We start from the raw sequence: 27,217 nt of genomic DNA, 5'->3' as shown, positions 1-27,217 counted from the left end.
GAACTCCATTAATAGACCATATGAGCCGTACAGGATGGGCTGGTAATTTACCAGTCAGATTGTATTGTTGTTGGCTTAAATTAAAACAAAATGATGCTAAAACATGATGGAATGTCACACCAGCTGAAGCATCAGTTGGTGTATAAAGCTGCTGCTGCTTTCTTCAGGGAACCAGGGTGAACAATGGAAAGTCAGCTACCAGACTTCAACTGAACATCAGAATTCAAGGTAGGTACCACAACATAAGATGTATCAATGGAAAAGAAGTGGAACTGACAGAAGAATTAGAGAATATCAGGTCAATATAATTGGTGTTACTTACTGAAAAAGGAAGATGGTAACAGGTAAGATTCAGCTAAATAACAAATAGAAAATGTTATATTCAGGCAGAAATGAATAGGGAAAGGAGAGGGAATCTATGATATGCCATACTCAACATGATAATCTTCTCTAATGCAGACAACTTCAAGTAAAGTGATGTAGGCAAACATCGAAATGGAGAATTGGGTAGCAAGTTTTTTTACGTCTGTGGTCTCGTAAAAAGTTCCACTAACAAAGAAGTTGATGAATTTTTCAAGTCATCAGAGAAAGGACCTGATCTAAAGAACAGAATAGGAAATGAGTACCAGACATAAAGAAATGTTTTGGGAAAATTTAAAGAAAAGAGCAAAGGTAAGTACTTGCTGATTTCTGCTTAGCTCATGGTCTGCTCATTACTAAGACCATGTTCCACCATAAAACCTATTTACATGAAGAGGGAAGACAAGACCCAAGAAAAGTCTCATTGACACTAAATACGAGGCTAATCTTCTTGAATGGTAGGCAGTCTCAAGTAGAATGATGTGGGCAAATATCAGAATGGGGAACTGGACAATGAGACTTATTTGTGCCTATGCCCCATAGAAGGTTTTACTAGGGTAGAAGTGGAGGAATTTTTTGAGGCTTTAGAGAAAGCAACTGACACACTAAAAAAAAAAAAAGTTAGTCCTTGTTGGTGATCTAAATAGCAGAGTAGGAAATGATTGTCAGACATAGAAAAATTATTATTATTTGACACCTCTAGCGAGTACAAAGACTCATCAAGAGAGAGCACCTGCTTTACTGCTTTGTCTTTACCACTCAAATGCATCAAAATATTTTGGGAAAATTTGGAGAAAAGAACAAAGCTAATAATAATGGCAAATACCTGTTGGATTTCTGCTCAGGACATGGACTGGTTATTACTAATACAATGTTCCAACATAAAAATGTGCACAAATTTACATGGAGAGAAGAGGCAAGGAATAAGAAAAGTCTCATTGACTATGTTATTGTTGATAGTGATGTTTTTTCCCTGGTGCAGAACACCAGAGTGTACAGACGATTTAAAATTGGAAGTGATCACCATTTAGTCTTGAGCAGGATAAAATTCAGTTTCATATTAAAAATAAGAACATGTAAGAAAGTTTTAAAGCAAATGAAAGTTGAGCAGCTCTCAGATGTGAGCTATAGACTAAAATACACAAACATGATTGAAGAAAAAATGAAACAGCTGGAGAACAGGAACCAAACCTTGCAGATTCAGTGGCAAGCCCTGGAGAAAACACTGATTGATTCAGCCAGAGAGGCATGTGGTGAAGTTGTCTGCAAGGATAGAAAAATCAGAACTCCATGTTGGACACAGGAAGTTAAAGAGGCAATGAAGGAATTTCTATGTTCTTACTTTGGTAAGAACATAGAAAATAAATATCAAGAAGGTGGGAATATATTCTGGAGGTTGTTGAAGAAGCTCAGAAATGGAATAAAAATACTGTAAAAGGAATTGGAGATGATAAAGGTGACATGAAAATCGGAGAAAAAGATATCCTTGAAGTATGGAGTAATTACTTCGAAAAATTGCTACATGAAAGAAGCAGCACAAATGATAGCACAGTGGTAAAAAAAACACTCAACAGTGTAATCATAGTTCACAAGGCCTGGACAGAGGGACGAATTCCAGCTAATTGAGATCCATATATGATTCATATATAAAAAGAGAAATAAAACTGAATATGCAAATTACAGAAGTATTTCTTTACTGAGTATACTTGAGAAACGGTTGAACAGGATTCAGGCTTCAATCTGAGCTGTCAGGATCAGATTTGGTGACAAATTGCCAAGAGAGAAAACTATTCAAAACACTACAGTTATATGGTGTCGATGGGACATTATATTAAGCAGTACTTAGTCTTTATTTTCAAGCCGCCGTAGCTCATTTAGTATAGAAGAAGCCCTTTGGTCAGAAAGACCTGGGTTTGATTCCCATCGATGATGTGAGGAACCTTTATCTGTTCTCTTTCAACTAAAGGTGAGTTAGCCAGTCTCATACAGAGGTAGAGGGTTTTTTCACCCGGAAACTCGGGTTTTTTCATCCATCAGAACAGGCAAACTGGCCCCATGAACACAAACAGCTACAGTCATTAATACTTACGGCAATATGTGGAGGAGATAGGGTCCTCACCACATATCGTTACGCCCATAGTTAACCATGAGTAACATCATGGTAGTCAACCTCCTAGATAGGAGACGACACATGAATGGAATGGAGTCTTTATTTGAGTTGTAAGTCAGCAGTTAGAATTGATGGAAGTACAGGAAGGTGGTTTAATGTTAAATCTGGTGTCAGACAAGGATGTATATTATCCCTTCTGTTATTCATATTATGAAGATCACATTATAAAGGAAAGTGGTATTAAACCTGATATCAAATTTGGAGATGTTAATCTCAGCTCTTTGCTTTATGTTAATTATATTCTACAGAAATATGCTACAAGTCTGCAAGATTCTCTGCCTAAATTGAATAACTGTTGTAATAGATATGGTATGAAGGTAAGCAGTAACAAGACAAAGACAATGAAAATAGGCAGAAGCATTGAAAATATCAACTGTATTATGAATGGAGAACCTATAGAACAAGTAAAACATCTCAGCTACCTAGGCATGATTTTTAGTGAAGATGGTAAATTAAATATGGAAATAGAAACAGAACCAACAAAGCTGGTATGGTAGGAAGTCAACTGAATAAATTTATATGGAATTAGAGAGAAATCAGTCAAAACACTAAATTAGCTGCATACAAGACAGTGTTCAAACCAGTTTTAACTTATGGATCTGAGAGCTGGGTCAGAAGTAAAACACTTGACCAAAGACTAGAGACCGCAGATATGAGAGTCCTAAGAAAGATTAGAGGCATGAACAGATTGGCATCAGTGGCAATATCATATTAAAAATGAGGATATTAGGAAAGAATTTGACGTTGTCAGCATCCAGGAATGCATTAGCAGAGCTAATCTCAGGTGGTATGGTCACTTAAACAGAATGGGCGAGGAAAGATTAGCAAAACAAGTGTTCTCTGCCACATTGGCAGGAAAAAGACCCAGAGGAAGACATAGGTGGATTGATAATGTAAAAAGTGCCTTAGTAGATAGAAATATACGATCTGATAATGTTGGAGTCTATCAAGACTCCAACAGACTGATTTGGAGGAAAATTGTAGATAGGAAGTTAGTAATGATGTAAATTTTTCATGTAGTATTATCATATCCTATACACCCCTTGATGGTATGTCAGGAATTTGATGATGATGACAACTTTGGTTGTTATTGTTGATAGCAATATCTTCATGCTGGCACTGGACTTAAACATATATATGAGATTTGAAATAGGAAGTGATCACCATTAATCCTGATTAGGATAAAATTAAATTTCATATTGAAAAAAGAAAAAAAAAATTAAGGAAGTTTTAAAAAGAATGAAAGTGGAGTAGCTTTCAAAGGTGAGCTGTAGACCCAAATATTATATAAGAAAATATCGAGTTTGTAAGCAAGAACTAAACCTTCAGGATGCACATGGCAGATTTTGAAACATTAATAGATTCATTCATGAGCTGTAGACACAAATGTTATTCAAGAAAAAAAAAAGAGTTTGTAAGCAAGAACCAAACCTTTAAGGCGCACATTGGCAGATTCCGAAACATTAATAGATTCATTCAGAGAAGCATGTGGTTTTTCCCATCTCCTTTTTTGTAATGTAATTACTATCAAGATCTTGTTGATATAATGTGAAACTTTGTCAACAAAATATTTTTTGAAATTCAGACTCGCACATCCCAGTGACATTCTGATAATTTATAAACTCCTATCCACACTTTTGATGTCTCATTAAATATTAAATGTAGAATACTTGTCCATTGTGAGTGCTTGATACTTCCATAATATAGATGACAAAAAAATTATGATCTGAGTTTTGAATATGAATGTTGTGTAAATCCATTAGATGTACAGCAATATGTGTACCCAATCTTCTTTTGCAGCTTGTCCCACTTAAACAGGGTCACTGTTTTTGGTGAGCCTCCTCCACATCCTCCTGTCTTGAGCTGTAACCACATCCAAGTTCTTCATCCTCAAGTCCTCTTCCACCAGCTCCCTCCATCTCTTCTTTGGTGGCCGTCGCGTCCTCCTCCTCCCCTGCACATCCATCTGCATGACCTTTCTTCCCGCATATTCGTCCTCCCTCTTCATCACATGACCAAATCATCTAAACCTTGCTTCCTGTCCTGTATCTTCATTCCTAAGTTCGTAACTTTCACTGTTCCCCTCACATAGGCATTTCTGAGACGATCCTTTCTGGTCACACCACACATCCACCTAAGCATTCTCATCTCTGCTACCTCCATCCTGCTGATGTTATTTTTCCTCAGGGCCACAGTTTCCATAGCATACATCATAGCTGGTCTCACTACTGTCCTATAGATTTTGCTTTTCAGATTGATCAGCACTCTCTTATTGCATAGCACTCCAGCCATCTCTCTCCAGTTCCTCCATCCCACTTGTATCCTGCATCTCACTTCCTTCTCAGCCTCTCCATCCTCTTCCACTGTTGATCCTAACTATCTAAAGTAAAATAAACCGAGCTAACATCTGACTGGAGAGAAAGCAAAAAATTTTTCAGGCCCTAACTATAGTATTGATGTTTGATCACACACTACCTACCTTATTAGATGAATTAAGATGCCACCCTTAAACAGTATGTGATAATCCCATCAGTAAATTAGTTAATCCACACAAACTTCTAAAAATCTCGTTCTGAGTTGCAAGAAATTGAAGGCTTTCATTTTAGCATTTTAATCTTGTTTACATTTTATGTGGCATACATTAGAATGGTGTTTCTGGCTAGTCCAGAGACATCATCTGATTAAGCTGATTTTGTCAGTTCAGTCAGATGTATTAAAAATAAGTGTTCAAATCAATCAGATTGTTTGATTTTATATTTACATATCTGTTTATTTTTGTATAAACTTTTTTCACCTGAAATTTTTCTCTCGCATTTACATGTCAATATTTAAAAATATTTTCATATCAGCTATACAGAGAGAGGAAGAGAAGGTAAAACGATCATTAAAAGATGCAGCAAAGAAAGGGGATGCTGATGTCTGTAAAATCCTTGCAAAAGAGGTAGTGAGAGCGAGAAAGTCAATTAATCGCATTCATACATCAAAAGCCCAAATTAACTCCATTATGATGAGTATGAATCACCAACTAGGTAAGTTAATATCCAATAAGATTGTTTTTTAGAACATGCTTGAGTATAAATTTTTGTTTTCAGCTACAATTCACTCACTACAGTATACACCATTAACAAACCAGCTTATTCTGGTTAATTACTAAAAAGTCCTCACCAAATCTTCTTAGGCACAATGCTGTGTTAAAACTCTTTCTTCTTGTGATCACTTGGAGTTTGCTGTAGTGAAAGTTAAACTGTAATTAATCTTTTTTGATGTAATTACTATAGATTCTCTATTAACTCAGATCTTCCTAAGAGTTTACATCCTTATGAATTACTGATCATGTGGACATCTGAATATTCCTTTCGCTTTTTCTAACTATTTCTTTATTATTATTATTACCACAGACATCTTCATCAAGTCATTGACTCATTAAGGGGAAGACACATATCACCCACACCAGCTGTCATACCTTTTTTTTTTAAATTCATTCACACTGCTACTTACAATCGCCACCTCTAAAGGTAAGCCATTCCAGTCATGCACCATTCTTGAGAGAAAAATCTTGTTCTCATCTCTTTCTTGACTTCTTTTCTCAAGAAGGGACCAAGTACACCTTGGGGTACACCGCTGGTCACTTTAAATCTTCCAGACGCATGCCTCCCACATGCCACTTTTTTGATGTCATTCGGTCATCTTCTTATCCAAGTTAATAGTTTATAATCCAATCCTGTATTCTCCAATTTATGCAATATCCATCCATGCTGTATCCTATCAAAAGCCTTTAGCAAAGTCCCAAAGTATCATTTTTTTGTTATCTCTGTATCTGTATGACCCATTGGATCAATTTGCAAATATCTGTTCATATCTAATGTCTCACTTATGCAAACATCCTTGCATGTATTAAATAAGTCTGAACCAGATGAGTATACAATCATCATTTCAATCCTAATCACCTCTCTGATTAAGCACATTTATATCATTACCACAGTTCTATATCTTAGATGCTCTTATGAATAGACTCTCATCATTCCTTTCACCATGATCTATTTTCCCTGACTCTCTGTATTAGATCTCATACCAGTAAATGGTTTCTCTAGACTCTTAATACCAAACACATTCAAGTGCAGGCTGCCCATCTTGTACGGAGGCTGTTCAATAAGTTATAAGACTATATTTATACAGAAAACAGATTACCTTTAATCATCATCATTTACATGGTCTTTTTCGAAGTAACTACCGTGAGACGCGATACATTTGTCCCAACGTTGCGTCCACTTCTTAAACACATGTGAAAGTCCGTTTTTTGAGAGTTCTTTCAAAACCGCCTCCGCATCTTTTACACATGCTTTGTTGCTTTCGAAATGGCGGCCTCTTAGTGGTTTCTTGAGCTGAGGAAACAGCCAGAAATCGCACGGTGCGAGATCAGGACTGTATGAAGGGTGTGGTAGGATATCTATGTTGTTCTTCTGAAAACATCCACTACACAACCTTGTATTATCGTGGTGCAATTGCATTATCATGGTGCAATAAGAAGCCATTCTTCAGCAACGGATGCTTCCTTTTGACGTGCTGTACCATTGTCCGTAAAACATCCGCATAGTATGAGCCATTTACAGTATTCCAGGGTTCTACAGCGTGTTGGTAAACAATGCCTTCGTAGTCAAAAAACATTATGGTCATAACTTTACCAGCCGATTTTACAGTTTTTGCTTTCTTGGGGGTAGGTGAAGACGGATGCTTCCATTCACTGCTTTGTTGTTTCATTGTAGGTCATAGTGATACAACCAAGCTTCATCTGCTGTAATGATGCGTTTTAAGAAGTTGTCGCCTTCTTGTTCCAGTCTTTCTTTCCATTCTGTGCACACATCCACTCGATGCTGCATTTGCTCCGGTGTCAAGAATTTGGGAATCCATCGGGCGCAAACACGTTTCAGTCCCAAATGTTCAGCCATGATTGAGTGAACACTTCCCACAGAAATATTCAGGACAACATGCAGCTGGCGTACTCTAATTCTGTGATCCTCCTCGATGATAATCGCTGCTGTGTTGATCATTGTCTCTGTGATGGATGTTGAAGGTCTTCCCTCATGTTCAAGATCTTCCACATTTTGCCTTCCTTAAAAGTTTTATGCCAGTGAAAAACACTTGCCCTCGACATTGCTTCATCGTGGAAAGCTTCGCGTATCATGTTAAAAGTGTCTGATGCCGATTTTTGCAAACACACAAAATTTAATCGCATAACGCTATTCCAAGGACACTTCCATTTCGACGACTGGTTGCAGCTCGTAAGTGCGCCGAAACAAGCTTGCGTTTAGTCACGTGACACTCTGGCACATCAGCCCGTATATGCCATCTATCAACCTCTTTTGTTAATAATACAGACAGCAACATTTCTTTATTCCACAGAAATTAATATTGTGATGAGTGGTTTTGCGACAGTAAAATTAGTCTTATTACTTATTGAACAGCCCTCGTATAAATCCATTCTCCTCTCAGACTCACTCCACATATTCAAAAACTTGCAACTATTCCATCTGCACAGTGTCTCATACATCAAATTGTTTGCCATCATAGCCATTCTTCTTAATTCACTTCATAGTAATAAACTGACAAGGTTTACTTCCCCCCTTTCTCTCTCTCTCTCTCTCTCTCTCTCCACTCTCATTTCATCCAGAAATCCTTTCATATCCTCTCTCATTCTGCATTTATTTCTGGTACCTACCAGACATGCCATCTCTTTTCTTTTGTTCTTCAGTTGTATTCATTATATTTTTCATTTTCCTCCCCAAAATTCAAAGTAGTAGCACAGTCAACAATGGCATGTTTTATGAGGCAGTACTCAATAATATTTTACCTGCTTTAGTGCTTTATTGTCACTCCTTTTGCTTCTTAACTTTTTTTTGAACTTCGTATGCATCTCTAAATATCTCCTGAACTTTTGCTAATTCCTTCATCTTTTGTCTAATAATTTTTTTCAGTACTGGCTTGTTTTTGTTCAGTAGGACACCAAACAAAAATGTGTCAGTATGCCAAGCATGTTGACAAATAACTTATACAGAAATATGCATACTATCTTTGGAAGAAATTAAGCATCTTCCCAAACAATATTATGCAGGCTGCATTTGACTACTTTTGAGGTCTTTTTGCTTTAACTTAGTACTATAAAAGTAGCTTTTTCGCCGTGTATTCTCTATGATTCAAATGCTATGTCATGTTCTGCTGGTCTGGATTTCTTTTGTTATTCATGAATTTAAGACATCTTTTAAGAGTTCATCTAACCCGGCATGCCTTCTGAAGAGTCTATAAACATGAAGAAATTTTCCATTTAAATGCCCTAAGTAATTTTCAGGAGGAAAGTAAACTTAAAATTTAGATTATGATCCTCCCCCCCACTACCACTGATAGATTTAAATGCACACACACGCACTGATCCTGGGAGCAGCAGTTAGGGACATTTCTTTTTTCTTAGAGTCATATGTTTTGGCCTGCATTCTCAAGTATTGCAAAGTATAACGTCTACCAAAAGATAGTCCTCTTGCTTGAAAATAAAGGATTGCAAATAGGCTGCAAGGTATGTGATAAATTTTAGAACTAAATCACAACCAGAAAACATGGGGGGAGGGTTTCCATATAACATAGTATTGTGAAAATTCAGTTATCATGACAAAAAATCCTGTATAAAACAAAAAAATATATTTTTTTTTTTCTTTGATGTAAGGCTTTCCTCTCCCATTCTGTTTAAGTGGCCATACTGCCTAAGATTAGCTCTGCCAACACATTCCTGAATGTTAACAAAGTCGAGTTCTTTCCTAATAGCCTTGTTTTTAATGTGATACTGCCATTGATGCCATCTTTCTCAGGACTCTCATATCTCTGGTCTCCAGTCTTTGATCGAGTGTTTTATTTCTAACTCAGCTCTCGGATCCATAAGTTAAAATTGAGTTGAATGCTGTCTTGTATACAGCTAGTTTAGTGTTTCGACTAATCTCTTTCTTATTTCATATAAATTTATTCAGTTGACTTCCTACCATAGTAGCAGCTTTGCTAATTCTGCTGTCTGTTTCCAAATTTAATTCGCCATAGTCACTAAAAATTGTGCCTAAATAATTGAAGTGTTTTACTTGTTCTGTAGGTTCTCCATTCAGGATGCAGTTGGTGTTTTCAGTGTTTTCTTCCTATTTTCATTGTCTTTGTCTTCTTAATGCTGATTTTCATACCAAATTTATTACAGCAGTTATTCAGTTTGTTCAGGGAATCCTGCATACTTATGGATTTCTTTAGGAGTATAACATGATCTGCATAAATTAAAGAGCTGAGACCAACATCTCCAATCTTGATATCAGGTTTAATACCACTTTTCTTCATAATATATGATGAATAACAGTGAAGATAATGTACATCCTTGTCACACACCAGAGACAATAAACATCTTTCTGTAACTTCTTCAGTTCATTCTAACTGCTGATTTACAACCCAAATAGAGACTATGTATTGCTTTATGTAAGGTCCCATTTACACCATATAACTGGAGTGTTTTGAAGAGCTTTCCTTCTGACACTTTGTCATATGCCTTTTCCAGATCTACAAAATTTAAATACAGATCCTTGCTACATTTCCATGATTTCTCAACTATTTGTCTTAAAGTGAAAATCTCATCCTGACAACCTCTGTTTGGCCTGAACCCAGCTTGTTCTTCTCCAAGCTTCTCCTCAACAATTTTTCTTAGCCATTTCTCAGGAATGCTTGCATAAATCTTATCAGGAACACTCAATAGAGAAATTCCTCTGTACTTCTCACATTCAACTTTATTCCCTTTTTTTTTATAGATGGATACCATTAGTGCTATACTCCAATCATCTGGAATTTGACCCTCTGACCAGGCCTTCTGTATTATGCAGTGTAGGCCACTGTAAAACTTCTATACTTCAATATTTTAGCATTTCTGATCAAATATCATCTACTCCAGCTGCCTTTCCACATTTCAGGTTTGTAATAGCTTTTCTACTTCAAGTACAGATATATATTCCAGACATTGCTGTTGAGTGTTTTCTACCACCATGCTATCACTGCCCGTTTCATTTAGCAGTCTTTCAAAGTAATTACTCCATACATAAACAATATCTTTAATCTCAGTTTTCATATCCCCTTTATTATCTCTAATTCCTTTTATAGTTCTTACTATAAAGTTTTTACCAAAGTCAAGCCATGCTTTTCTTTTAGCTAATTTTACTCAATTAAAAACTTTCCTGTTATTATTCTATTTGAAATTTCATTATCAACTCTATGGTTATTTGTAATGATTTCTCCTAGATATTTCAATCTGTTTTTGATTTATTTTCATTTGTTTTCTTTGCAGATTTTTTTGACTATGTTATTTTTTATTAGTCCATATTTATTTGTTGGCCTGTTCCACAGACTTCATTTAATTCAAGCAATCACTTGTTCTAATTCTTTTGGTCATTCTGCTATTATAACAAGTGATTGTTGATATATATATGATTTGCCCATGATATCATATTATTATGATATCATTGGCAAATCATAGATTAATAGTATTCTCGATTAATGTTCAATTCTCTTTGCTCTAAGTATGTTTTCTGCATCAATATTTCTACTCTTTCCTAGCATATTCAAAAGTTGTAGCAAATTATTTTTTCTCGTAGACAGGCTTATATGTTGGTTATGCATTATTAAAACACTTAAGGAATTGAACAACGTAGTTAAGAATATAAATTAAATTAAACCTTAATAAATATTTCCGATATATCGGCAACGTCACGTTGCCATCTTCTAAAGGAACTTACAAAAAAAGGCACGTGCATGTAGGCACTACAACACAGTAACCGAGAATGAAGAGATGAAGCTATTGTTCTCCTAAAAGTCCTGATGGTGCCCTCTAGCAGGCTAAGTAGGTATTCTTGGCCGTTGGGGTGAAGGTCTGCTGATGTAAGCCTCCCAAATTTGGGGCAGTCGCATACAACCAAATTTGTTGAGGTTTGGAGAGTTTCTTAGGGCTCAGGCTGATTCCATAAATAGTCTTTTGAATTTGTATTTGCTACGGTGTATTACTGTAGCTTTCTTCTACCATATTCTGTGGCGTGTATCCAGAGCATGGTCTGCAAGACCAGAATGGCTGTACTTATGAAAACAGATGTAGTCCTTGTGTTCAGAAATTCTGATATTCGCTGTCCTGCCTGTTTGGCCAAAGTAAGACAGTTTACAACTGCAAGGGACCTGGTATACACCAGGTAGGTCTAGGGGAAGTGGTTGGTCTTTAGTGGAGCGGAAAGGGATGCCAATCTTCTGTAAGGTCTGTAACAGGAGGTCAGGTCATGTTTTTTTTTAAGATTTTGGTAATCTTTTCCGAGGTGCCTCGGATGTAGGGAATGGTGATGGATTTAGAGTAATCTTTGTTGTGGAGGGGGGGGGGGGGGATCTGTGGTTTGTAGGTTCTAATATTTTTTGGATTTTTTTTGGGGGGGTAGCCATTGGCTGAGAAAGTGTTGAGGATGTGATTTAGTTCAGTGTTTAGGGCCAAGTCATTTGAAAAGATTAGTTTAGCCCTGTTGTATAGTGTTTTCACCACTCCGTATTGTTGTGAGGGGGGGGAATTGTTGCTGAATGTATCTGCCTGTATGGGTGGGTTTTCTGTAAACTGAGAAAACCAAGATTCCATTAGGCTGGCGGGTGACTAGTGTGTCTAGGAAAGGGAGGCTGTTGTTTTCCTCTTTTTCCAGGGTGAACTTGATTCTGGGGTGTTGGTTGTTTATGTGTGTTAAGAAGGAGAGGAGTGTTTCAGAGCCATGTGGCCAAATAGCGAACACATCATCAACATAGCGAAGCCATATGGTTGGTTTTTGTGGGGCAGAGGCTAAGGCTTTTTCTTCAAAGGTCTCCGTAAAGAAATTGGCCAAGGGTGGAGGGAGTGGTGAACCCATGGCTGTCCTCTCTATTTGTTTGTAGAATTTTCCCTGCCAAACGAAATAGCCTGAGTTCATTGTGAACTGAAATAAGGCTGAGATATCGGGAGAAAATTTAGCTTGGATTAGCTCTAAAGTTTCCTTGAGTGGGACATTTGTGAATAAAGAGGAGACGTCAAAGCTGACCATTATGTCATTACGTTGGAGTATAAGGTTTTCTATGCTGGCTTTGAAGTGGGCTGAGTTTTTTTATGTGTGTGATGGTGTGTTGCCAGTATAGTGTGAGCTCTTTGGCGAAATGTTTAGCTAATTTGTATGTGGGGGATTCAATGCCATCCACTATGGGACGTAATAGCACATTTTCTTTATGTATTTTTGGGAGTCTGTAAATACAGGGGGGGGGGGTATAGAGTTAAACGGCTTTAATCTGTTGGTAACTTCTACAGGCCAAGAAGTGACTTTCCCAAAACGATCATTGCCAATCACGCGATATCGCGTGGACGTCGCTATCGAGTAAAAAAAATTTTGTCCACCACATGAAAATTCCAATTTTCAGCTTGGCAATGAACGTGTTAAGGAGCCTGTGAAGTTTTCTAATTTGAGAGTTGGTGGGATTGTATTCGATAGGGAGGTAAGTAGCCCGATCTAATAGAAGAGCCTTCAGCTTACCTGTGTAGTCCTTTTGGTTAACTAATTCTTTATTATTCCTCATTTCCTGTAGAGCTTTATATTCCTTGTTGGATATGTTGGTTTTTGGTGGTCTTGCTTTGGAGAGGACACAAGCTACATCCAGTCTTACACTGCTGGCGACTTGATGTGGAAGGTGGCGGATTCCGCGTTCGATCTGGATCATAATATCCTCACTAGGTATTTTATTGGGAGCAATGGCGAAGTTGTGGCCACGTGAAAGCGTGTTGAGTGCTTCAGGCTTCAGGGTGGCTGAAGAAAGGTTGCTTACGGTGTTGGTAGCAAGTTTTGGAAAGACGGTAGAGTTCTTTTCTAATTTTTCGAATTTTTCATCTGTCCGTCTCGTATTTTTTCAAATTCTTTCTCTGCAGTAGTACATGAGACGTCATGCAAAATCGACCAAAGTTCTTGATTTAAAGTGCATGAAAGCTCATCTTTGACGGCACAAATAGCTTCGTTAATGTCCACTAAGAGAAACCGTGTGGCGGTGATTTGTTCGTGTAGCTAGTGCAGTTATATATTCGGAGAACTTTTTGTGAAACAAAACAGCGCTTGAATTTTACACAGTTCGGGATTACCTTATTATCCCGGCAGCGTTTCAGGAAAGTTAGACGATTTAATTGTCTAGACAGCTTCAATTTCAATTTATCGTATTGGCGGGCCTTCCGTGCAATCGTATCGTCGTGGATGATGTCGATTCTCGTAGACAGGCTTATACGTTGGTTATGCATTATTGAAACACTTAAGGAATTGAACAACGTAGTTAAGAATATAAATTAAATTATACTTTAATAAATATTTCCGATATTTCGGCAACGAAATTATCGGTATTTCTGATATTTCGGCAACGAAATTATCGGAAATATTTATTACATCTGAAATATTGCCATCTACTAAAGGAACTTACAAAAAAAGGCACGTGCACGTAGGCACTACAACACAGTAACTGAGAATGAAGAGATGAAGCTATTGTTCTCCTAAAAGTCCTGATGGTGCCCTCTTGCGGGCTAAGTAGGTGTTCTTGGTCGTTGGGCTGAAGGTCTGCTGATGTAAGCCTCCCAAATTTGGGGAAGTCGCATGCAACCAAATGTGTTGAGGTTTGGAGAGTTTCTTAGGATCAATCACAAAATCACGAACTTTGGTCGATTTTACATGACGTCTCGTGTACCGCTGCAGACAAAGAATTTGAAAAAATATGAGGCCGACAGATGAAAAAATTCGAAAAATTAAAAAAGAACTCTACCGTCGTTCCAAAACTTGCTACCAACACCGTAATCAACCTTTCTTCAGTCACCCTGAAGCCTGAAGCACTCAACGCGCTTTCACGTATCTACAACTTCGCCATTGCTCCCAATAAAATACCCAGTGAGGATATTATGATCCAGATTGAACGCGGAATTCTCCACCTTCCACATCAAGTCGCCAACAGTGTAAGACTGGATGGAGCTCGTGTCCTCTCCAAAGCAAGACCACCAAAAACCAACATATCCAACAAGGAATATAAAGCTCTACAGGGAATGAGGAATAATAAAGAATTAGTTATCACCAAAGCGGATAAGGGAAATGCAACTGTAGTACTTAACCAAAAGGACTACACAGGTAAGCTCAATGCTCTTCTATTAGATCAGGCTGCTTACCTCCCTATCGAATACAATCCCACCAACTCTCAAATTAGAAAACTTCACAGGCTCCTTAAGAAAGTCACTTCTTGGCCTGTAGAAGTTACCAACAGATTAAAGCCGTTTAACTCTATACCCCCCCCCCTGTATTTACAGACTCCCAAAAATACATAAAGAAAATGTGCTATTACGTCCCATAGTGGATGGCATTGAATCCCCCACATACAAATTAGCTAAACATTTCGCCAAAGAGCTCACACTTTACTGGCAACACACCATCACACACATAAAAAAACTCAGCCCACTTCAAAGCCAGCATAGAAAACCTTATACTCCAATGTACTGACATAATGGTCAGCTTTGAGGTCTCCTCTTTATTCACAAATGTCCCACTCAAGGAAACTTTAGAGCTAATCCAAGCTAAATTTTCTCCCGATATCTCAGCCTTATTTCAGTTTACAATGAACTCAGGCTATTTCATTTGGCAGGGAAAATTCTACAAACAAATAGAGAGGACAGCCATGGGTTCACCACTCCCCCCACCCTTGGCCAATTTCTTTATGGAGACCTTTGAAGAAAAAGCCTTAGCCTCTGCCCCACAAAAACCAACCATATGGCTTCACTACGTTGATGATGTGTTCTCTATTTGACTATTTATGGAATCAGCCTCAGCCCTAAGAAACTCCAAACCTCAACAAATTTGGTTGTATGCGACTGCCCCAAATTTGGGAGGCTTACATCAGCAGACCTTCACCCCAATGGCCAAGAACACCTACTTAGCCCGCTAGAGGGCACCATCAGGACTTTTAGGAGAACAATAGCTTCATCTCTTTATTCTTAGTTACTGTGTTGTTAGTGCCTAAGTGCACATGCCTTTTTTTGTAAGTTCCTTTAGAAGATGGCAACGTGACGTTGCCGAAATATCGGAAATATTTATTAAAGTTTAATTTAATTTATATTCTTAACTACGTTGTTCAATTCCTTAAGTGTTTTAATAAAGCAAATAATTTTGTCAAGAGCCTCCTTTTCTGACCCCACTTTTTTTTTTATTTCTATTGCTCTTTCTTTCACATCTAAATTTAAAACTGCTGAACCTCTCTCTCTCACACAGACACACACACACATATATAATATTATTATATATAGGCTTTATGAAGATGACACTTTTCAACACTTAAACATTCCATCACATTCGCTTTAATAGCCTGGGTGTGCAGTACTAAAAATATGGACACCTTTAAACAGATGTATAGATGGTGTAGCAAGTCAAATTCTTTGCATTCCAGTGGTTGTAAACCGCACAGAAGGCGAGGTGGAGGTGTGCTCTGAGACAATGGCACCCAGAAATCATTAACAGTGATTGGTTATTGTGTCAACCATTCGAATTGAACATTGTCATTTGTCACAAGTTGCTGTTTTTGTTTTCTGAGTTTCGTCTGTTTTGTGTGCTTGAAGTGTGAACTAACATGTTTAGGACACCGATATAGAGAAGTAATTTTCTATAAATAATTTATAACTTTTTTTTTTGTCCATATTTACAATGGTAAAGAATGTTGGCAATCTACTGAATGTTTCTTTTTCTGCCAGAGCTTTCATGGATTGTATGATTTGTTGAAGAAGGTTGGAACTTGTGTATAAATAAGTATGTAAAAAGCAAGTTATTTCAGCCTTTCTTTGGTTCAATCCAGGAAAATAATAATTTCTCAAGTAATTACTTTTTATGATTTCTGTGATTATTATATGGCTGTATTTAAGAATCGTATCAAAATTCAAATTATCCATGTCTCACTCACATATTTGCCAGTGATAATCTAATTTCGCCATGAAGTATAACTCCTTTGTGCTTCTCACATAAACGTCACGCATGAAGCATAGCTATTTTTCGTTTAACTTTATGCTTTCCATATCATCATCAAATTCCTGATATATACCCTCAAAGGGTATACAGGATATGATAGTACTAAGTGAAAAATTACATCATTACTAGCTTTCCTATCTACAATTTTCCTCCAAATCAGTTTGTTACCAGTCAAGACTCCAACATTATCAGATCTTATATTTCTATCTTCTAAGGCATTTTTTACTGTATCAATCCACCTATATATCTTCCTCTGGGTCTTTTTCCTGCCAGAGAACACTTGTTTTGCTAATCTTTCCCCTCCCATTCTATTTAAGTGACCATACCACCTGAGATTAGCTCTGCTAACGCATTCCTGGATGCTGAAAATGTCAAGTTCTTTCCTAATATCCTCATTTCTGATGTGATATTGCCATTGGTGCCATCTATTCATGTCCCTAATCTTTCTCAGGACTCTCATATCTGTGGTCTCTAGTCTTTGGTCAAGTGTTTTACTTCTGACCCAGCTCTCAGATTCATAAGTTAAAATTGGTTTGAACACTGTCTTATATACAGCTAATTTAGTATTCCGACTAATTCTCTCTTATTCCATATACATTTATTCTGTTGACTTCCTGCCATACAAGCTTTGTTGATTCTGTTGTCTATTTCCATATTTAATTTACCATCTTCACTAAAAATTGTGCCTAGGTAGCTGAAATGTTTTAGTTGTTCTATACATTTATATTCACAATGCAGTTGATATTTTCAATGTTTCTGCCTATTTTCATTGTCTTTTTAATTCTGACTTTTATACCAAATCTATTACAACAGTTATTCAAGTTAGTCAGGGAATCTTGCAAACTTGTAGCGGATTTATTTAAAAGTATAACATCGTCCGCATAAAGCAAAGAGCTGACATTGACATATCCAATTCTGATATCATGTATAATACCACTTTCCTTCATAATGTGATCTTCATAATATGAATAACAGAGGGGATAAAGTACATCCTTGTCTGACACTGCATTTAACTTTAAACCACCTTCCTGTACTTCCTTCAATTCTAACTGCTGACTTACAACTCAAATATAGACTAAGTATTGTTTGATATAATCCCCCATTGACACCATATAACTGTAGCGTATTGAATAGCTTCTCTCTTGGCACCTTGTCATATGCCTTTTCCAAATCCACAAAACCTAAATACAGATCTTTGTTATATTCCCATGATTTCTCCACTCTCTGTCGTAAAGTGAAAATCTGATTCTGACAGCTTGTATTCGGCCTGAATCCAGCTTGTTCTTCACCAAGCTTCTCTTCCACAATCCTTATCAACCGTTTCTCAAGTATACTTGCGTATATCTTACCAGGAACACTCAGTAGAGAAATAACTCTGTAATTCTCAAATTCAGTTTTGTTTCCCTTTTTGTATATGCATAGTATGAGAGCTCTACTCCGTTCATCTGGAATTCGTACCTCTATCCAGGCCTTCTGAACTATGCAGTGCAGCCACTGTAAGACTTTTATACCTCCATATTTGAGCATTTCTAGTCAAACGTATTCCTGACTGCATGCCTGGTTGGTATTTTTTACCACTGTGCTGTCATCATTGCTTGTTTCATTTAGCAATTTTTCGAAGTAATTACTCCATACTTCAAGGATATCTTTTTCTCCAGTTTTCATGTTACCTTTATCATCTCTAATTCCTTTTAGAGCACTTTTTCCTCCATTTCTGAGCTTCTTCAACAACCTCCAGAATACATCCCCCCCTTCTTGATATTTATTTTCTATGTTCTTGCCAAAGTCCTCCCATGACTTTTGTTTAGCTAGTTTTACACAGTGTTTCGCTTTCTTACATTTGTCTCTGTATTCTCTAAGAACACTAGCTTACTTATTTGCCAGGAACTTTTGATATTCTTAGTTCTTTTCCTTCACTGCCTCTTTAACTTCCTTTGTCCAGCATGTACTTCTTATTTTTCTATTCTTACAGACAACCTCACCACATGCCTCTCTGGCTGAATCAATCAGTGTTTTCTTCAGGGCTTGCCACCGAATTTCCAAGGTTTGGTTCCTGTTCTCCAGCTGTTTCATTTTTTCTTCAATCATGTTTGTGTATTTTAGTCTACAACTCACATCTGAGAGCTGCTCAAGACTAAATGGTGATCACTTCCAATTTTAAATCGTCTGTACACTCTAGTGTCCTGCACCAGGGAGAAAACATCACTATCAACAATAACATAGTCATTGAGACTTTTCTTATTCCTTGCCTCTTCTCTCCATATAAATTTGTGCACATTTTTATGTTGGAACATTGTATTAGTAATAACTAGTCCATGTCCTGAGCAGAAATCCAACAGGTGTTTGCCATTATTATTAGCTTTGCTCTTTTCTCTATATTTTCTGAATATAATTTTGTATGCCTGACAATCATTTCCTATTCTGCTATTTAGATCCCCAACAAAGACCAACTTTTCCTTTTTCATTGTGTCAGTTGCTGTCTTTAATCCCCAAAAAAATTCCTCCACTTCTACCCTAGTAGAATCTTCTGTGGGACCACAGGCTTCCCATTCTCATATTTGCCCACATCACTCTACTTGAGACTGCCTGCCATTCAAGAAGATTAGCCTCATATTTAGTGTTGTTGAATACTATGGCTACTCCTTCTTTTCTCTTGATTGTCATTGTCTGATCTGAATATAACATTTTGTATTTATTACTCAGAAAGATCTCACTAGTTTTTGCCTTTTTTGTTTCAGTCACCCGTATTATGTCGATCTCGTACTTATTGAATTCCTCAGCTAGCTCCATTTCTTTGCCATTCAGGCTTCTTATGTTGATAGTACCAATCTTGAACTCTGGTGATGTTGAGTTTTGGTGGGTTTTAGGATGCTTTCCATATTTAAAATTATATTAATTGATAAATTAAAGTATTCAAAGTTATCCTATAATTAATTGCATTGGAGCAATTAAGATGATGATGATGCCTTATGCACTCTTAAAACTTCCACATCATTAAAAATGCAATCATACGGTCAAACTGATATGAATTTTGTAGTGTGGGTTGCATAAGCCACACGACAGCACACCCAAACTGAATGGGCACATTATGCCACTGATATGTGTGTGTGTGTGTGTGTGTGTGTGTGTATGCACACACACACACACACACACACACACACACACACACACACACACACACACACACACACACACACACACACACACACACACACACACAATGTGATTTAAAATATAAATGTAAATATTGTCTGTTCCCATATGTTTTACAACTTTTAGTATTTTATATAGATGTATTGATTCAAAGACTTTTTTTTTATATGAAAGCTAGGGAAATTGGTATGTTATATTCTTTTGTTTTTTTCCATTACAAGATTTAAGTCTTTTAAAAGTATAAAAATTAAATATATAGAAATCATAATACTGTTTCTTTTTAAATTATCACACAAAATAAATTAGTTTTATTCAAAATAATGTCAAGCATATTATTGAACTTTGATACATATAGCAGTATTTCATTCAGCATTCTTTATATTTAATTAAAGATTCAGTTTTTTTTTGGATGAATCAGTTAAACTAAGATTTTTGATAGAAATAACTCTGAACCAACTGTGAATGATAGATTTAATTCTCTTTTGTTGCTTGGCTTCTGGCTAGCAATATTTACTTGTAGCTTTGATATAAATTTTAAGGTCTTGGCTATTACCCAGCCACCTTAAAACACATAAATAAAATATAATTAAGATATATTTTAGGCATTGAATGTTTTTGCAGCATGATATTGTGCAGTTATATTCATGTTTTTACTATAATAGGGAACAGACTGACACTTGATAGTAGTAATTTTCACTCTATGATTTCATTTTTTCAGAGTCAATAGTATGAAATTACTATCAGTAATATTAATCCTTCCTGCAGCATTCCTGGATATGTATCTCCCTATCATGACACTAATTAGTTACTTCATAGCAGTGGCGTAGCTAGAGCTGCTGCTGCCCAGAGTGGTCCCAGAGTTTCCCGCCCCTCTCAATACACACCAGAAATACTACAAAAAGTCAAAACGACGTATAGGAAAATAATTAAAACACTATGTTTATTTTTGAAGTAAAACTTTAATTTCAACATTCTAAAATGTTATTTTTCTTGCTTTTCTGTTAGAAAAATTGTCGATGACATTGGCGAAGTCTATTTCATAGCAATGTAGGTAATTCTTAATCAGATTTTATTTCGAAAAATCCTCTCACAACTAGTAGCAAACACTTACAGAACTTGTGAGGAAAATTTGCAGTAGTATTACAATATTTGGAACTGAGTTCTTGAGTCTGTATTTTAAAATTAACTGCAAAAGTTCAAAAAGGTTGAAAGTGCCGCCCCCTCCACACACCCCTAGCTACGCAACTGCTTTATAGTTGCTGTTTTATTCTCTTAACACAAGTGGACACTGGACAGTTTTTACCCAGATGGGTCATACTTGTATTTTGAATTTGTGAAGAATGAATGTATTATTTCATTTTATCTGTTTTTTAAAGGTATCATAATTCCAGTTTAATCCTTTATACAAGTGTGAGCAAAAAAAGTTTGCGCCTGAAAGTATCTTCAGGACTGGGGTAAAGTGGTACAACACCAGGTCACTCCTTGTAAAGGTGGAGCAAGCTACCAACACTCCTATCTCAGTATCTCCCATAATGCAGAACACATCTCCTTGCGGATATGTCTAATGTTATGCATTAAGGGAAGGGCCACAACCCAGACTAGTTCCGACCTTTATTGAGGTCTCTTCAGTGGGAGCCAGGCCCAAGTGGAGATACCAGGCAGAAGCATTAGCAGGTCATCTCTACCTATAGGAGTTGCCAAATGGTGTGCCACCCTTTTTTTAATAAATTGCTTTGGATTTAGAGAAAGATGTTGAAAGTTTATTTTTCACTTTATTATACTCTAACCAAGTGAAAAATAAACTTTCAACATCTTTCTCTAAATCCAGAGTAATTTATTAAAAAAAGGGTGGCACACCATTTGGCAACTCCTATAGGTAGAGATGACCTGCGAATGCTTCTGCCTGGTATCTGCACTTGGGCCTGGCTCCCACTGAAGAGACCTCAATAAAGGTCGAAACTAGTCTGGGTTGTGGCCCTTCCCTTAATGCATAACATTAGACATATCTGCAAGGAGATGTGTTTTGCATTATGGGAGATACTGAGATAGGAGTGTTGGTAGCTTGCTCCACCTTTGCAAGGAGTGCCCTGGTGTTGTACCACCTTTACCCCAGTCCTGAAGATACTTTCAGGCGCAAACTTTGTTTGCTCACACTTGGATAAAGGATTAAACTAAATTTATTATACTCTAACCAAGTGAAAAATAAACTTTCAACATCATAATTCCATATAACAGAGTTGAATTCATTGTTATTATATTTCATCATATGATGAACTTTGGGCAGGAGATGTTAGCAAGAGTATAGTTTAGTCTCCAGCCAACAGGCTTTTGGTTTGAATTCCACTACGAGCATGGATATTTGTGCAAGTCTTTGTGTAGGTAGATTTCATTACTCAGTGTAAGACCATAATTCTGCTTACTGGGGACTTAAAAAAGAAGAGACTTAAAAAATTTTGTGTTTAGTCTCTAGAGTAGGTTTTTTGCATTATTAACTTCTCCACCCATGGTAATAATGTAAGATAGGTACATTGTATCTGTAAAGTAGTACATCTTTTACGTATGGTGTAAAGTATATAACTTACTGAAAGGCATGTTTAGTTACAGTATATTAATTTATATACAGTTGCATACACCTGTGAGTGTGGCACTTTTATTTGGCATTCTCACATTTGAAGATTCTATTTCTTTAGTAAGAATGAATTTTTTAAATAATCCTGACATAAAGTAATGATGTACCTATAATGTATTTTCTTTTTCTTTTGAATTTGATGACTGCATTATTGAAGTAAGTTACATTGATCTCTTGAGTATTGTTTTGATGCGAGTCCAAGCTTCTAAGAGGAATGATACTGAGCATCTTTCTGAATATGTATAGACTGTTGTGAGTTGATTTTTGGTTGGCAACAAAACTGAGCAAACCATTGGTAAATGTGATTAAGACATTAAGAACTGAAGATATAATATTTTCCCAGCTGTAGTGAATTGAATCTATTTATATTGGTTGCTACGGTGATTGAGAAATGTTCTGAACTGTGTGTTTTTTGACATTAAAATGCAAGTATTTCATCACTGTATTTGATGCATACTTTGGATTCAAGAGATGAGGAGTTTACAACTCTACACTGATTCCTTCTGGATGGCCTGGAATTGAAAGCTTCTTTTTACAATTAGACACTGTCATGTTCATTCAACACATAGCATATACTTGTACATATTAACCCACTTTTATATCTTCATTTCATTGGTGTGCCAAGGTCTTGTGATCTGTGCCCTATAAATTATTACGTGTGGCATTTTCTATTACGTGAAATGATCAGTTATGGTTAAATTTTAATTATGAATATTTTTAATGTAGTGATAAATCCTTGAAGAGACTTAACCATACATCATATAACTAATTGCATAGGAATGGGTTGTAAAGAAAATTGCTGTTTACTCTAATTTTCAGCAACTGTCCGACTAGCTGGCTCTCTACAAAAAAGCACCGATGTGATGAAAAGCATGCAGCAGTTAATTAAAGTGCCTGAAGTAGCTAGAACAATGCAGGAGCTTTCCAGAGAAATGCTTAAGGTGAAATTTTCTTCACTTTGAAAAAGCTTAGTTGCTCTCAAATATATATTTTTTATGATTAAGTTTTAATTTAAAAAGTTTTTTAATTAAAGGTAGGATTAATTTTCAGCGTCCTCTGTTCAATTTTTCTGAGGATTCTCTCTAACTAGCATAGCAGAAGAACCTCATTTTAGTTAGTGAGGAACTTTCTTTTTAAAATGTGTTTCCAAACTGCCTTAATATCATTTTTTAATTATTTTTGATGGTTTTCTGGCATCTTCATTGGTTACCATAACCATTAAAAATGCACTGTGAAGTATATTTCATATTAATATGAGAATATGATTTCGGGGACATGTGGTACTCTTCCAGATCACACAGCAACTATTTATCATATTTTTCTTTGAAAACATTCACCAAAGATGCTCTTACAGCACGTTACTATCCCATTTCACATGCTTGCCACATATCATGAGAAGAACTTAGACCATATATGCCTCCTAATCACACCTTTACTCAATTGCCAAGAATTATTTTGAGTTCTCCCCATCTACCATGAGCTGTAAAACTTACTTGTGTTCTACATTATAAATTCCCCTTACCATCTTATATGATTGTTATAACTCTCTATTACTCAAACTTGGAAGACTGCATTCCCTCATTTTGTCCTCATGTGCACAATTCTATAGGCCAGATATCATCTTGGTTATCTTCTGCTTGATATTTTCATTTGTCTCCTCATCTCTGAACCTAGGTTACCATATGTGAGCACAGTAGTCAAGATTTAGTCTTATCACACCCTTGTGCAGTGGAAGAATAAGAAGTGAGTGTCCTCTTCAACGTTGTAGTTATCTAATGTGATGACGTAATGTGGCTCTAAACTTGAACCTTTCTCTCCACCATCACCACTGATCCCTAGCCTCATTGACCACTTTGCATCAGCAAAAAAATTTTATATTGCTATCTATTCCAACTGCAATATCATGATCTTAAATGTATAAATCCAAGCTCTGGAGTATTCAAGTGGTCATCATTCTCTTAGACTCAGTACCTATATATACATTATTCTCTGATATTTGCAAGTCAGCTGCTCGCCTGTCTCCATGTCACAAATATATTTTGTATACCTATTCCTTTGAGTTTAAATAACAACCTCCAGTATGGAATCCTGTCAAATAGATATACCGCAATACTTTTGGATTTTGCCAAATCCTGTTCTGCCATAGTTCAGAAGCATTATGTATATCCATTATATCCAGAAGTATATCTGTTCCCTTATCCATCTCTGCATTCACTCTGTTATAAAACACATACCCAGGTTCTTAAAGCAGGACCTACCTTGAATAAAGCTCTGCTATCTCTATGGCAGTGGTGTCCACTAATTTTTATATAAGATCCATCTGCAATCGACTTTGTCCAATCGACCTTGATTTATGTATTTTGATTGACAATAAATATTCATCTGCAATCGACTTGATTAACTTAAAAATTAATACTTGGTTTATTTATTTTTACTTAAAATTTTTAATTGGTAATCTACACATCATCCTGAAGAAGAAGAATCAAAACGATGGACTGCTAAAAAATTCAAGAAGCCAAATAACCCTTTAAATAAACACTTTTTTTTTCACGATATTTGGATGTCTAGAGTAGGTCTGACTTTACTAACTTAGGTGACAACAATGTTTTTATGGTAGTAATGTTAATAATAAAAAGGAACACAAAAATTATTATTTTGAATTTCTGGAGTCTCAAAATTTACTTTAGTTGTTCAACACTGCAGTGAGTCCACGGTCTTTTTGTAATTTGGTATGTAATTACTCAGAGTATTTCATAAACACAAGTTTAAGTGTTTGTCTTTCAAAGTGATTTGATGCTTTGCCTTAATTATACTAAATTGCAAAAATGCTGCTTTGCACAAATACATTGAACCAAAGCAGGCATACAAATTTTCTGTTAGATTTGCTTAAATTGGGATACTTGTCACATGGTAAATAGTTCCAACAATTATCTCCCAATACTCTTGCTCTGACATAAACATTTTATAAGGTTATTATTTCTGCCTAAGTCCAAGAATATCCATATGAAAGATTAATTATTTTAAGAAAATATAAATGTATTTATAACCAACGTTACACTGTTTGGCTTTGCTAATAAGCAAACAGAAAACACAAGTTACTTTGTGTTATTCTACTAACTGGTGCATGTGCACCTGTCTTTTTCATAAATGTTTTGAATAATGGGAGTGGAATAGGATTGTGTACTATGTGTATCATATTATATGGGTACCAGTGCCGTGCATTCAGGGTCTACTGTGTGTGCGGTGCACACCCACAGAATAACAATATCACTGATATTATATTTTTGCATTTATTCCTGTTAAAGGCTCTCCTAATTGTTTTCTGGCTTTGCCTGATTCCTAAAATTAAACACAATATATATAACGCTTCATGAAGAGGACACTTTTCAACGCGTAAACATTGCATCACATTCACGTTAATAGCCAGGGTGTATGGTCACAAATACAGACACCTTTGAACAGACATACAGATGGTGCAGTGGGTCTAATTCTTAGCATTCCAGTGGTTATAAACCACCAAGGAGGCATGGCAGGGTGTGCACTGAGACAATAGCACCCAGAAATCAGTGGATGTGATTGGTTGTGTCAACAATTCAATTGAATTATATATTTAGTTTAATTCTTTATCCAAGTGTAAGCAAACAAAGTTTGCACCTGAAGTATCTTCGGGACTAGGGCAACTCGTGGCAAAGGTGGACTAAGTTCTAATCACTTTCCTTTGTATCCCATATTGCAAAGCACATCTCCTTGCAAACATTTATAATGCTATGCATTATGGGAAGGGTCACTACGCAGACCGGTTTCGACCTTTATTGAGGTCTCTTCAGTGGGAGCCAGACCAAGAGGTGATACCAAGGTTGAAGTAATACAGAACTCATATTTCCATATACCAGTTGCAAAAAGGTGTCACACCTTATTATTAAATTACTCTGGATTAGAGAAAGATGTTGGAAGATTTTTTCCAATTGATTAGATTTACTGAAGAAGCCTCAATAAAGGTCAAAACCGGTCTGAGTAGTGACCCTTCCCATAATGCATAGCATTATACATGTCTGCAAGGAGATGTGCTTTGCGTTACGGGATACTAAGGAAAATGATGAGAACTTAGTCCACCTTTGCCACGAGTTGCCCTACTCCTGAAGATACTTCAGGCATAAACTTTGTTTGCTTACACTTGGATAAAGGATTAAACTAAATATATAATTTATAGTCTAACCAAGTGGAAGAAATCTTCCAACAATTCAGTTGAATGTTGTCATTTGTCATGAGTTGCTGTGTTTGTTTTCTGAGTTTCATCTGTTTTGCATGTGTAAAGTGTGAACTGACATGTTTAAGACACCAATATAGACAAGTTTTTAATATATAATTTTCTATAAATAACACAGTCCAACACAATTTTTGCTGACTTTTATATGAGACTTGTTTTTTACTAATTTGGGTGCACTGATTTCAAATATCAAACCCATTTTTATCTATCACATCAGGTTTTTCCTCTGTGGCATTTTCTTTTTGCTAATTTGTAAGTTTTTGATAGTTTTAAGGAGGCAATACTATTTAGAGGATCAAAAAAATTGATTTTTTAATATTATTTTCTGAAAGTATGTACTTTTAAAAATCTGTTCCTAACTTTTTATCAAGAAATTCAAAAAATTCCCGAAGATATAGCCTATTATTCAAAGCGGTGCGCAGATCAGAATCGGAGCGCTCACCGCTCTTGCTTGTTAGTAAACGAATAAATGCGTAAGAACCTGCAACAGCACGTACTGGCGCTTTGAATGAATTATTCTTCTTATTATAACCAGAAGTCTGAACTAAACAAAAATAGCA

The 27,217-nt window shown here is 36.3% G+C and overlaps 1 protein-coding gene across 2 annotated transcripts in view; it reads left to right on the top strand.

The window, feature by feature from the left end:
• The window catches only part of Vps24 (vacuolar protein sorting 24), a 110,376-nt gene that overhangs the window by 66,763 nt on the left and 16,396 nt on the right, over positions 1-27,217 (top strand). For both annotated transcript variants that reach the window (XM_090392393.1, XM_090392395.1), the window contains exons 3-4: positions 5,380-5,559; positions 23,210-23,331. In XM_090392393.1, coding sequence (XP_090248519.1) covers positions 5,380-5,559; positions 23,210-23,331 — 302 coding nt within the window. The remainder of the gene's footprint in view (positions 1-5,379; positions 5,560-23,209; positions 23,332-27,217) is intronic.

The sequence above is a fragment of the Typopeltis vanoorti genome, chromosome 5 (assembly GCF_054136105.1).
Source record: "Typopeltis vanoorti isolate ZY-2024b chromosome 5, IOZ_Tvanoo_1.0, whole genome shotgun sequence".
Classification (NCBI taxonomy): domain Eukaryota; kingdom Metazoa; phylum Arthropoda; class Arachnida; order Uropygi; family Thelyphonidae; genus Typopeltis; species Typopeltis vanoorti.
Note: the sequence above shows the minus strand (reverse complement) of the source record. Positions and strands in the feature narration are given on the sequence as shown.